At 42.6% G+C, this 13,922-nt stretch overlaps 2 protein-coding genes and 2 non-coding genes across 4 annotated transcripts in view; 3 read left to right on the forward strand and 1 right to left on the reverse strand.

Moving 5' to 3' along the window:
* LOC146700834 (uncharacterized) overlaps positions 1–13,922 on the forward strand; it is a 113,326-nt gene that overhangs the window by 54,825 nt on the left and 44,579 nt on the right. The window lies entirely within an intron of this gene.
* On the forward strand, positions 382–11,215 carry ncf1 (neutrophil cytosolic factor 1). The gene is made up of 11 exons (XM_085471098.1): positions 382–472; positions 647–727; positions 820–895; positions 2,818–2,986; positions 3,067–3,125; positions 3,590–3,712; positions 6,943–7,050; positions 7,139–7,256; positions 7,714–7,812; positions 8,486–8,652; positions 10,061–11,215. The coding sequence occupies exons 1-11, from the start codon at positions 401–403 to the stop codon at positions 10,222–10,224; spliced, it is 1,236 nt and encodes a 411-aa protein (XP_085327224.1). The 5' UTR covers positions 382–400; the 3' UTR covers positions 10,225–11,215.
* On the reverse strand, positions 12,536–12,607 carry trnaw-cca (transfer RNA tryptophan (anticodon CCA)). Its single transcript has one exon. It is a non-coding gene; the product is annotated as a tRNA-Trp (tRNA).
* trnae-cuc (transfer RNA glutamic acid (anticodon CUC)) lies at positions 13,021–13,092 on the forward strand. The gene has a single exon. It is a non-coding gene; the product is annotated as a tRNA-Glu (tRNA).

Raw genomic sequence — 13,922 nt, forward strand, 5'->3', positions numbered from 1 at the left:
AGCCCCCCTGAAAGCCCACACAATCAGCTGCTGGAGTTTGTGTTTCCCTTTCTGGAAGGTTGTGAAAAACAAACGAGGGAAACTTTCAGCATTTCTTCAAAAAAGGTTGGAGCGTGACTCCTTCAGCTTTTACAATAATTCATCCAGCGTTAGTAAATCTGAAAGCACTTGTACTCTGTTTTAGTTTTGTAAGCATAACAAACACAGGCGTTATTCTTAATTATTATCATAAAAATTATATTACAGTTGAGAAGTGAAAGCAGCAGAATTTCCTTCTTTCTGATTGTTGAAATGTTCACAAAGAGGAAGTAAGCCTTGCCGTGGCACACACACAGTATAAAAGCTTCGCGTCTGTTGTCTTTCAGCTCAGTTGGACTCCGCTGGTGTGTTGCTTCTCAGCATGGAGAACATCTACGTCAGGCACTTGGAGCTGCTGGGCTACGAGAAGCGCTTCTTCCCGAGTCAGCACTACGTAAGGCTGCAAACATCTTATTCTGCTGCCCTAAAAAGTCCTAAAAAAAACCGAGTGTAGAATCTTTTTTAACATCACCAACAGCACCGAGTTCAATTCTGAGGGTCGAGAGTCTTTAAACGTCTGATGAACTGTGAAAGTAGCTCCTCTGTTTGTGCCTTTAAATGTGTGCAGGTGTACATGCTGATGGTGAAATGGAGCGACCTCTCAGAGAAGCTCATCTACAGGACGTATCCTGAAATCCACACTTTCCACGTAAGTCCATCTGCACCACGAAATAAAGGCTCTGCTCAGTAACGTTTGGACAAAATAAAGTTCAGTCGTCAAATATTTTGTTTTCATCACAGAAATCTTTGAAGGACATGTTTCCCATCGAGTCCGGTCAAATAGAAAAGAGAGACAGAATCATCCCCTCATTGCCAGGTAAGAAAGAGGAAGCTCTCCTACTGTAGGTAAGTTATTTATATGTAACACTGCAGAGGTCAAAATCAACACCTCAGCAGGTAATCATATGAAACCACGGAGTAGTATTAAAAGAATAATTTCCAGTCGTATCTTTTCTGTGTAAAACCCCTCCGCTTTCAGGAAGCACCTGTGATTATCAGCCTCTTGCGGCCGGGCTCACTTCTGCTTTTCCCCCAAACGCAACACAGCTGAAATCAGCCGGTGTCTAAATGCAGCTCTTGAGCAGCAGTTACAGTGAAATCAGGAGAAAAAATACGTTACGAAAAAGAAGAAGTGGGAGAACTGTGATTAATTCTCCCAAGAATATATGGCAACACGAGTCAGAGCAGCGCGTTGCACTGGTGACACAACACACAGGTTACTTTGACTGGTCACAGCGTGCAAAGACAGCAGCTGTGAGACGTGCAGACTTTTAGAGACATTTTAGGGCATTTCCCGTCTGATTTTTGGACGTTTGGATCCTTTCATTTTAAACAGAAACATGCGAGTCCTCGTTTTCACTGTCATTTTCTGTTCCTCTTCAAAGAAAACAGAACTGCCACCTTACACACCCCTCTTAGGAAACTTTCATTACAAAACAGCTGTTGCGACGTGAAGGACAAGACAAAACTGCATCTGTATAAATATATTTAAATATATCTTGTAAATATATTATGTTTGAGATGCAAAAGTAAGGGAGTCTTTTTTTTACAGTGCAAATGTTTCGTTTGCTTCCAAACAGCCAAACCTTCTTGTAGTTTAAAGCCATTCTCCAGGTTTTCTGAAGATCTTTCAACATTTTGAACATTGGCTGCTTTCTTACTCAGTTTCAGTCAAGTTCATTAAAGCATAAAACTGCACCTTACTCAAATAAACCACTGATGTGTGTCCACAAAACGGACAGTTTGGCAAAGAACCAATTTTAAATAGGTTCTTTAGGGACCAGCAGTCTGTCTCCAAACACATCGTCTGTTCCCGTTTCTTTAGTCGAATGTATGAAAAATTCAAGAAGATAACACAGGTCAATAGTGTAATATTATGGAGCCCCGCAGGGGACATGGGAGGAAAATCTCGCAAAAGTCCGAGATCTCCGAGTAATCAATTATTACTTAAACCAACGGTTAACTGTATATTTCTGCACATTTACGTATTATGATTCATATTTCCACATTCAGTGACCTTGTTTATAGGTAATTTCATTGTTTGATCGCGTAAAAATGTTCCTAATTTCATGTCTAAAAGCACTTGGAAAAGGCAGAATCCCATGTCAAATTAGCGCAACAAACTCTATTTTCATTACTGGAAATAACCGTATTTTTATGGGACAGTTATTTTCTGTTATTTCACGGTCGTATTTTGGCGCCCCAGCTGCTGGAATATTACCGTTGTTTTACAATGTTTTTTTTAACAGTGTATAATATAGTATTTTTGCACTAAGAAGGCGATTCCTAAAGATAGCTGACAACTTGGCACATCTCGTAGCATCCATCCAACCACTCGTGTTTTTCCACCCATCTAATTCAGACAGATGGGTGGAAAAACCCATCTGTCTGCTTAATGCGGCATTAAGCAGCATGGGGGGTGACATTTTATAGTTCAGTAGCCCTGCACGGATGGATGGATGACATCTCTGCTACAGAAAGCATTGACTGAGGCCAAGGCTGGATGTCTCTTTGCAGCCACAGGCTCTGCATCTTTTACACTGACTGTAGATCATCCAAACAGGAAGCTCTTCCTCAGTTATTGCAGGTGCAGAAAATTGAGTGTCATCAGTTTAGCAGTGAAAAGTTGGTAGCATTTACTGAGCATAAAAGAGGACCTAACATGGATCTTTGAACAACAGTTTCCTGTTGTTATAGAAAACATTACCCCAAAGACACAGACTGTGTTTCTGTCCTCAGCTCCTCGGTGGTTATGGGAAAGCGAGAAGTCAAGAGAAACCACGAAGAGCACCCTGGCTGAGTACTGCCAAAAGGTCATCAGCCTGCCGCCTCACATCTCCCGCTGCAAACACCTCTCCAGCTTCTTCAAGGTCCGACCAGAGGATGAAAACCCGCCTGCCCCAAACACGTCAGTACATCACGCACGTCTCTGTTTACGTTACGGCAGTTAAACATAGAACGATGTATAAATGACCCTTTCCTCCTCAGACTGAAAAGAGCCGAGACCTTTTTGGTGTCCAGAGACCAGGCTCGAGACGTGGCGTCCGGTAAGACTCACTCACACTCACAGCCTTCTATTATTCACGTGTTACATTCTGTAATTCATTCAGGACCACTATGGTCAGAAGCAGCAGTTATATTTGGTGTGATGGCAGCCATGTCCTTCTAAAAGGTGAAGGAAAGCACAAGACAGAGCAGACAAAAGATGTGACACTGATTAGATCAGAGACCCTGAAAGGGAGGAGCTGAGGAAAAGGTGGGCTGCAAAGAAACTTGGAGAGACCAACGTGTCTATTTCCTGATCCCACCTCAAGATTGTCCTTCATAACTCTGTTTCTAAACAGACTGTGAGCTCTTTGATCAAATGTTTTAATAAAAACAAAAGTTGGGTGTGATTTGTTTTGGCCACACGGTTACTGGGCACATGTTCAGAAACTGGAAGACATCATCATCCAGATGTTGCAGGTCTTTTTAATGAGACTAAAACAGATTCTTGTGTTTGACTTCTCAGAGATTTCCGCCCCCATCATCTTGGACACCTACAGAGTGATTGCGGACTTCGAAAAGTCGACCAAGTATGAGATCGCTCTGCACACCGGTGACCTGGTGGAAATCGTGGAGAAAAATGAGAACGGTGATAAAACAACTGAATCTTTTAGAGTTTATTTGTTATTCTGAATTTTAGAGCCTTCGTCTTTTCCCTGAAATTTTTATTTGCCAGTGATTATTTTGTTTTGTTTTTTCTATAAACCACATCAGGTGAAAATTAAGACTTGCTATTTGGTTTGCTAGCCCCACCTCTCGAGTGACTAGTGATTTTTACCACACATCTGGTTTTTATATACATTTTAGTTCTGGCCTGCCAAAACTTTGCATGTTTCTTCTGATTCTTCTTTAAAAGGAAGCCTACCAAAGGGCACTTCTTATGAGCAGCACGTCCATCATTTCCTGGTCGTGCTGTCTCTGCAGTAAACGACCATATAAAGAAGTCAGTGCGATGAGTTGATATTAGAGGAAAGCTTTTGACTCACTGGGATTACGCATACATTAGTTACCCACATTCTTTCTTAATTTCAGTAAAAAGAAAAACAACAATAATCAAACATGTCTGCAGGTAAAAAAGACAAAACGTAAAACAGCATAGTACAGAGTTTATAATAAAGGTACAGATTTTAAATCCCTATGTTAGGGGAAATGAAAAGATACAAATACTCTGAATGTTTTTTGTTGTTGTTGATTTACTATTCAGTGATGATAAATTCTAGAGAAACAGGAAGTTGGTGTTACGGCACAGTTAGTCAAGTTTTATGGTGACACTGCCTGAAAAAGAGGAGCTGGGGGGGAGGAGAGGTTGCAAAGTAGCTTGCAGATGCAGAAGGAAAACAAAAGTTTTGCTCTGATTGCGCCTCGAATTGGTTTAAGTAGAGTTTTATGTGATCTGTCTTGATGCATGCTGAATCATCCAGGTAAGTAAATCCCAAAAGGTTGATTCTGTTTATCTGGACGTAACGTTTTCAGTGGGAGAAATGTTTCGTCGCTCATCCAAGAAGTCACTTGGATGAGCAACGAAACATCCTCAGGAAACTTAAGGAAGTCCAAGCTCCTCAGCATGACCCGGATGACTGAAAACCTACACAGACATCTAAATACCACCTTTACCACTCTGACTTTTACTTCAGCTCTTGTTTCCTACTTCTAAATTATGCCACTTTGGTCCAGAATCTGCAGTATTTCCAGTCACAGTATCACACACCGTATATATAAAAGAAGGTCTGAAAGGTGAAGCCAGTGCAGAAGCGTCTTGAATGTGCATTCTTCCTCATGGCCACCCGTTCTCACTCCCAAAGCGTAACATTTTACGCTAGGTGACAAATCGTCACCATATTACGTTTTCGGCTACCCACCACGTTCCTAAATGACGACCTCGGAAAAAGAGGAAATATGAGAACCGTCTGGACTGAACCTACACATGTTCGCTCTCTTTCTTCAAATCGCTTAGAAACACGCTATTTAACATCATTAAAGTCCTGGTTAAGGTCAGGAATAAGGTTATGGTCAGGGCTAGGGATAAGGTTAGGTTTAGGGCTGGAATACAGGGCTGGAACGTCTACTACCGCGGGAGCGTCATTGCACTGGATTCCAGCCATAACCCGCCGCGTACCATAAAAACGCCGAAGGTCTCCTTTCGCGTTCCTCAGGAACGCCGCGGGACGTGACAAAACGTCGACATGTTATGCCTCGGGAGTGAGAACGCTCTGCCACCGGGGGGTTTATTTATTTATTTATTTTTTGGCCTGTCCCGTTTGGCTCTTTTGCCATCAGAATTGTTGTCTAAAGGCAAAGAAAGATGCCCAACGGATTTACTTTACCAAACTGACCATCCCAGCCTTGCCGTAATGGTCCATTTGATTCACCTTTTATTGTTTATTTTATTTTCACTTACTGAATACAGGACAGACTTGACTGGGGGGAAGAAGGGGAGAAAGAAAGAGGGAAAGAGAAACAGCTGAGAAGAGGGACGGGGGAGAAGGGCAAAAACCAACAGAACGGGCAGAGAAAAAAAATGCATATATCAATCACCTGGATCACCTGCTGAGAAAGAAAAAAGAAAGCAAGCAGAAGAGAACAAGAGTAATAGAATAAACAACATCACAATGATATATGGGAATATGACAGTAAATACTAAATGTTAAACATTATTGTGCAGCACATAAGATCAACAGAACACAGTGTGCTTTGAGGTAGGAGCCAAAAAGGGTGTAGTTTGTGGGTGTGATCACCCGTGTGTACACCTGTGAGCATGGACGCGCTTGTTTTTTGTTTTTTAAAAGGTTCCTTCATGTAATGATCTGCTAGAGGGTGTGGGGGGGGCACAGCCCCGTCCTCCAGGGCGTGAAGCAGGTGTGGAGGAGATCAAAACTCCAGACATCCAGAGGCCCCCAGAACACAAGAGACCAAGGAAGACCAACAGAGGGGCAGCTGCGCCACTGTCCCAGAAAGAGCTGAGGAGAGTCCCAGATGAGGGCTCACTCAGCAGCCGCGGAGCAGAAGCCAGGGGGAGTTGCAGTGACGCGCCCGTGAGCTCCGCCGGCAGCCAGCTGTGCCTGAGTGACCGAGCCCCAGGCCGAGAGGCCGGGGGCACCCCACCTCCGAAGTGGCCCGAGCGAGCCCCAGGCTCCAGGCCCCGATAAGCGGCCGCCAAGGAGTGAGCCGGTGTGTACCTGGACGCCCACCCCCAGACACAAAGAACCACCAACGCACCGATGTCTGAGGGGGTCCGCCACTGGCAGGGGAAGTGGTGGTAGGGGGAGATAGGCCTCCAAACCTTGGAGGGCCTGAGATGTCCCCAGAGAGGTGGCGTCTGACACCCAACCTGACATATAGACACAGACATACAGGCACACACAGACACAAACATCCATTCCCACCCTCATGCTCTCATATGCACTCACTCCACACTCAACCAACGTGGAGACAGACATAAAGAGACGTTGTACACACGATCACACTCCCCAAGCGTACTCTACAAACCGGGTCTAGGTGCCCCCGCCCCTGGAGGGGGGAACTGCACCCAGACCCAGGTGGTGTTTCCCTTTTCCCTGCGGTGGGGGGAGGCAGACCGCCCCGACTCCGCAGCAGCAGGAAGGCTCCACACTCCAGACCGCAGTCGGACGGCCAACTCCTCCTCCTAGTCCTAGCCCCCCTGCTCCAGCAGGTCGCAGGTCGCAGAGAATTAAGCCAATAAAAAAAAAACCCATCTTCTCACTTTAACGCTGACCTCAGTAAACACTTAGCTGAATAATTTATGTTGGTCTCGAATTTCAAGCCTTACTGAGTGACGCTTGATGTTCCTGCTGTGATCAGGTTGGTGGTTCTGCCAGTATGAGTCAAAGCGAGGCTGGATTCCCGCGTCATACCTGGAGCCTCTGGATGGACCGGACGAGGCCGAGGACGTTGAACCCAACTACGAAGGCAAGAAGCTCTGGTTTTAATCCACCGTGGGTTGTGGCACTCTTTCTTTTAGGCACACGTTCATATAAAATGCTGTGTGTCACTGCAGGAGACGAGCACATCACCATCCACGCCTACAAGGCGGAGCAGGACGACGAGATTTCTTTGGAGGTCGGTGAAACTGTCGAGGTCATCCACAAGCTACTGGACGGGTGGTGGGTCGTAAGGTACGACGAGTCCTTCACTTCAGAGTCCCTTCAGTACATTTAACAGACGCTTGATCTCACAGACTCTGCATTCATAAAAAACACAGATTCAGAGAGTTTTTGTACTTCGACACCGGTCTCAGTTTTTAACATGGAACCACTCTGCTTGTTTCCAGCTCCAGCTCCTGGAGCTTGTCCTCCTAAAAAGACAGCCTACAGCCATAGCTGTGTACCTGAGATGAACATATGAGGGATATCCCCTTTCTGTATGACACCATACAGACTGCACAGACAGTTTATAAAAAATATATTTTTATACACTCAGCTCAACTCAGAAAGCAGGTTGCCTAATGTGTATTTCTCAGACATGCTGCACTGTAGGGTTATAAAGTTAAAGAAAAGCTGTTGTTTGAGACTAATTCCACATTTGTAAAGTTCATTGAACCTTTTTTTCCTCTTAAACGGCTGTTTTGTACAGGAAAGGAGACGAGACTGGATATTTCCCCTCTTTGTTCCTGTCGAAGGCCGGAAAGAGAGAGAGATTCAACCCCGGTGGGCAGAAGCCACCACCTCGCAGGTCTGTGCCTCATCTTAAAATACATAATGAGCTGGTTTCTGTTGCCAGGTCTGCAGTGCCTCCTCCATTCTCATACTGGCATTTTACTGTGTAACATCAGATTAAAGGGAAGTGAGTTGTGAAAAAACCCTCAGGATGTGATTTCATTTCTCCTTGTTGCTTTGTGGTCCGCTTATGTGCTCATAGAATTAGAAATTCCAGAAAATGCTCTGCAGGAGTTATTTTTGGGTGTCTGGGTCATTTTTCTGCTTTTTAATCTGCCACAGCTGACAGGAAATCAGCAGCTATGTAATAAAAACAGATAATATTACCAATTTTGTGTAATTACAATTTGCAGGTTATGTGACCTTCAGTTACCCCCAGATGCCCATTATGAGTTGGGTTAAAACACTGAGGACTGAGGGATTCAGGTTAAATATTTGATCTCAGCGATGGATACAGGTTGGATAAATGCTAAAATACAGGATACATTAATCCAGGGGATGTTGAACCTTTTGAGTCAAAGGACCAGTTACAGGGGAAGAAATCTTCCAAGAGCCTCAGATTTAATACTAAACTTTTGCAAACTGTTTTCCACCCAAGAAGAAACAAAGTCTATCACCTCACCTTTTTTGCAGCTTGCAGCTGTTCCAAACACTTAACAAACCCACCACCTGTCCTTTATCTCCCTCAGATCGACCATCAGAAATGCCAAGAGCATTCATAACAAGTCTCGCCAGCGGCTCAGCCAGGAAACCTACCGCCGGAACAGCCGCCGCTACCTCCAGCAGAAAGGCAGCCGGCTCAGCGAACCACAGAGGAATGCAGCAAAGTCCCCGCTGAAGGAGAGGAAGAACCAGGGTAATGACCACGTGTCCACCACTGTCTTAAAAAGTCTTAAAATCTCTGAAGTAAATAAAACATACATTTAGCAGTATTCACATGTTTGAACATCTACTCTTTTAAAGTCTTTGAAAAAATGCTAAAAGGTTTTTTTGTTTGTTGTTTTTGTTAAATTAATTGTTTTTCAGTTCGTTCATTTTAGAGGTGTCAAAGCAAATATGCTACTGCAAACAGAAAGCTTTTGAGGCATGGCTGAAACTGATACAGGGGGATGTATGTGGGAAACCGTACGCGATCTGCTCCACATGATGGAAATCGAACTAAAAATGTTCACACACACTGGAAATCTCCACATATTTGTAATTTTCTCTAACAGGACATCAGTCTGTGCTCCTTTGCATCACTTGCAGGTAATTTGATGTATAAAAACACATCAGAGCCAAACTGAGAGGATTTTTGACTTCCTCGTAATCCCATTTTGCAACAAAATGGTTGGTTTGTTACAACCGAGTTAGATGCGCAACAGAGAGCGCTAACTAGACAGTCCTCAGCCAATAAGAATGAAGGGAATTAAATGGGTAAAACTTCATAAAAACCATGTACAGATCTCAGCCACAGAGAGACCTTTTACCAACACCAAGCCCAGACATACGATTGCATGAGGAAGGTCAAAAGGCATAAAAATCTTTGACAGGTTGAATATGGATTCAAACTTGCTTCATAATACTGGAACATTTTAGTCCCAGGAGGAGGCCAACGATCCACTGAGATGTCCAGCTATCTTTATTAGAACCATCAGAGTAAACCTTAGAGCGTTTTGGTTCCTTCAAAGGCCTGTTTGGGGATTGGAAGCTTGTTTTAGGGTTTAAAGGTAGACTTGAATTCAGGGCGAAGGTTGAGTACATGTTTGTGGTGGTTAAACATCGTGTTAAGAGTCTTGGAAATACATTAATGAACAGTTCTTGTGATACAAATTCGGAATTAGGACGATATTTGACAGGAGCAGAGGTGGAACGTAATGAAGTACAAATACATATGTTACTGTACTTAAGTAGACTTTTCAGGTATCTGCACTTTACTTGAGTAGTTTGTCTTCCGACTACTTCTTACTTTTCTTCCCTACATTTTTGAAACAGGCTTGTTTGCTTTAACACATTTGAGACGAGTTATATTATGAAACATGCTGCGAAACAAAGTGACGTACTTCAGCTGTTACTGGAGTATTTTTTAACACTAGTATCTGTACTTCTACTTAACTACAGAATGTCTCTGATAAAGTTGTGCCACCTCTGGACAGGAGTCTCAACCAGACCATTAAAACCAAACAACTGGTGACACTTCTGTTTCAGTTAGTGTGAACTTGGTCTTTAATGTTATTCCTCGATCCCCGGGCTGACCTGCTCGTGTTGCTGTTTCTGACTCACAGATAACATTCCCGAGATGTCCGGCACCAGCTCGGAGAGCGAGCTAAAGAAGGAGGCGCCGGTCATCCCTCCCCGACCCAGCCCAGAGCTCATCTTGGAGCGCTGCACCGACAACACCTGCAAGAAAGTCAGCATCCACAAGTCACCGTCCAGCTCCTCAAGCTAGCACAAAAAAGATTTGACGGAGCAATCCTTACAGAGCCGTTTTGTTAACTAGTTTTAGAAGACCTTCATGTTTTGAGTTTTTAGATATATTACAAGGTGTGGATAAAAGGGCTGGAAATGTACTATGATTTTCTAACTGCCATCAAACACATGGAAAGACCAAAAAGCAGCCACGTGTCAGTAAGTTATTCATTGGTTTGTGAACACGTCTTTAATTCAGCCTTTCAAACATTTCCTCACTTCTTAGGACGAAACGTGTTTTTCTGGAATTGTTTTCAGTGGCGTAATAATCCATATTTTCTAGCAGATGGACGGTCAGAGTAAATGACAAGTGTAAAGTTACGTGGTTTGACTTTAGGCAGCAGTACATTTTGTTTCAGAGCTTTATCTTTTAAAGACTCCATGTTTTATATCTTTGGACTACCAGAGCAGCTTTGTATGATTCGAGTCCAAAATAATGCCTGTTTGTCTTACACTGGGCTTGAGCGCAGCTCCTAAGTTACTCCTCTGTCTAACATAAGCTGTTTTAGCTCCTCCTCTTTTAAGCCAGCTTTCTTCTGATTGGCTGCCCCTCACAAACAGGTCTGAATAGCAGGTTGTCTGCTGTAGATGTTAATCTCAAAGATAACACCATTAAATTTTATTATGATTATAAGCAGTATTGAAACTCTGACCCACCTGCACCATTAACATGTAAATTTGGAACTTTGGTGATAAAAGAATAACCGTGTCTTTGGCACATTTTTATTAGTTATCTGGGGGTAAAAATGCTTTGTTTTGTTGTAATTTGTAAGCTTATTTTTAATTTATGCCAAATATCAGCACAAAAAAATGGTTTCGGAATAAGTAAATACCTGCATTTGTGGAGCATCACCTCACCTTTTTATTTGCTTGTTGTCCTATTTAAAGTGTACATGTTACGCGACTCTGACTGTCATACCTCTATTTTTTTTGTAAATTGCTTTATAAAGTATAAAAAACAGTTCGAGGTGTTCACTGGGTAATTTACTTTTATTAGAAAATAAAGGCCATTGCACAGCACATGTGCTTTATGTACATGAAACACTTTATGTAATTTTTGGTGATTCAGTCATCTGTGGTTGCAAATTTTAAAGCCATCCTGATATCTTCTCCCACCAACGATGTGGAGATCCAACTTTTTTAGATCCAGTTAAAATCAAGGTACTCAAACAGATGCTCTGGAAAAATTCCAGAATTCTTGGAACAGAGTTTAATACACCGAATCATATGAACAGCAAGAAAATACATACAAGGTATAGCAAGATAACACATAGCAGAAAGCAAGCAAAGCAAACCCCCGAGGTGTACAGCCTTAAGCACAGACAGCAGAGCAACACAGAGACGGACGCCTCTGGTCCTCTAATATATGGGGACCAGTATCCCCGCCCCCTGCTGCAGCGTAACTTTCCCACCCGTCCTCCAGCCAAACACAGCTGCAGGCTCAGGTAGCAGCCAAGGTCCTGGCCAGAGGCCAGTCAGGACTGGCTACGCTTTTGGCTTTGGCTTTTCACAATAGGTCATGACACGGTAAAATATCGCACATAAATCCTAATTATTAAATCTTACACAGAAAGTGGCATAATCTTATAATATACAATCTTATAACTACATAGGTTACATGCTTAACACTGTGATTCTCATACATTAAAACACTTCAGTTCAAAGTGTGTGTGTGTGTGTGTGTGTGTGTGTGTGTGTGTGTGTGTGTGTGTGAGTAATTATATTGTATGATATTTTATTGTGATGTGCTCAGGATCTCTGTTACAATGTTACTGTTTTGGTTGTGTTGCATGAAAGACATTGAGTGTGTATTGAGAGAGGTTAGTTACCGGATCTGGAGAGTGAGTTATTCAGGAGAAATTCTCTCCTTACATTAACTGCCCTGTTACTGTACCACCTTAATAAACCATGTCCTTAAGACTCTACGTGGAAGTTAAAATATATGTTCAGTGCAGATAAGGTAAGGTAAGGTTTATTTATCAAGTGCTTTTCGTAGACAGGCAGTCACAAAGTGCTGTACACAAAGGTTAAAATAAAGAAAACATTAAGTAATAAAGTAGACAATATAAACAATGCAAATTCAAAACAATTCAACAATTCTATCTATATATAGTGTATATAGTTATATAGGTATAACTATATACATGTCACACAAGTCCACCACACATACTGCCATCATTACGTATTCGCATAATTAGTGACTGTTTCACTTTGAGTTTGTTCGATAAAACCAAAATAATTAACAATTTTGATGTAAAATTATGAAGGGAAAAGAAATTTAAAAAACAGGATGACCCCGACGTGATTTGAACACGCAACCTTCTGATCTGGAGTCAGACGCGCTACCGTTGCGCCACGAGGTCTTGTGTGCAAGCAGTGGGTATATGGTCATATGAATAAGCACCATTCATGCTAAAGTCTTTTTTTAAAATTTATATCACAGTAAAAGACATGTGCTACCGTCATTTGTAGCATCACGAAACAAAAGCGACATAAAGCCGCCGTCATGTGTCGCGTCGCTGTCGTTCTGCAAGGTAAAGCTAGCGAAAGCCGCTAGCGAAGGGCTAACGGCTAAGCGACGCTTAAAAAGCAGGGCTCTAAAGTAGTTAAAAGTGAAGGGGGTTGTTAGCTTTGTGTCGCCGTCAGTGTACCGATATAACAGACAATGAACAGTTCTTCTGCTCGTTGATTAATATTAGCTACTGCACATAACCATCTCATATAACGTATATGTACTGTACTATGAATCGACCTGGTGACACTTGCCTGATATCTGTCCCTGGTGGTCTAGTGGTTAGGATTCGGCGCTCTCACCGCCGCGGCCCGGGTTCGATTCCCGGTCAGGGAACATCAGTTTTATAATATTGCTTTAATTACATGAATTTACAAACTTTTTTTTAAATGAAAAGTGATTCTTTAGTTATTTATGTCAGTATGCACAGCACAAGATTCACTAAAGCAAAGATACTCTCAGGCTGTTGTATCTTTGGTGCATCTTAATGTTCCCTGCAGAGAGATTGCGTGTTCTGGCGTGCTGCATAAGGGCACGACAAGTCATTCAGAATTAATAAAGCGAGAAGAGGAAGTCAGGTGATTAAAACTTCCCTTCAAAATAAAAACGCAGTTTCACATTAGAAACGTCTTTCACCTGTCAGAGGAGCAGGGTCAGCAGGACACCATATGCATTGGATGGGTAACCAATTATGTCACTCTGGTATTCACAAAAATCAACGAATCAATAACTAAAATTGTATAACAGCAGCAATAAAAGTGTAAAAATATCTATCTTAGATTGCAGAAGCAAATTGTCTGCACAGGCTAGGGTGACCAACCGTCCTCTTCTTTTGCACTTGTTGACTTGTAAAAGCATATAAAGACATTTTTTATTTCATAATTCATTAACCACACAGAGAAGGCATCGTCTAAATATGTTAACGTTTTCTTGAAGCAAACAGTATTTTTAAAGTTTTTAACGACTGGTCCAAGTGTCCTTTATGGAAATCAAAATATGGTCACCCGGGCTCATCAGTGTCCTCCTCAGTGATTATTGGTGATATTTTTGTTATCAGTTGTATATCAGCAGAATTCAGCTTAAAGGGGGACAGTGATTTATTGGGGAGCCTGGACCCTTGAGGTCCAGCTATAACCCCAGCACTGTGGGAGAGGAACGTTATGACC

The sequence above is a fragment of the Copadichromis virginalis genome, linkage group LG10 (genome assembly GCF_057382275.1).
Source record: "Copadichromis virginalis isolate Kocher_CV1m ecotype Utaka linkage group LG10, C_Virginalis_male_GT1.1, whole genome shotgun sequence".
NCBI classification, from domain to species: Eukaryota; Metazoa; Chordata; class Actinopteri; order Cichliformes; family Cichlidae; genus Copadichromis; species Copadichromis virginalis.

Bases quoted from the DNA above. Each gene is read 5' to 3' on its own strand.
- ncf1 (XM_085471098.1), top strand. From the start codon at position 401: ATGGAGAACATCTACGTCAGGCACTTGGAGCTGCTGGGCTACGAGAAG. The intron at 728-819 runs GTAAGTCCATCT...TTTTCATCACAG, and splicing joins CTGAAATCCACACTTTCCAC to AAATCTTTGAAGGACATGTT. The intron at 2,987-3,066 runs GTCAGTACATCA...TTTCCTCCTCAG, and splicing joins AACCCGCCTGCCCCAAACAC to ACTGAAAAGAGCCGAGACCT.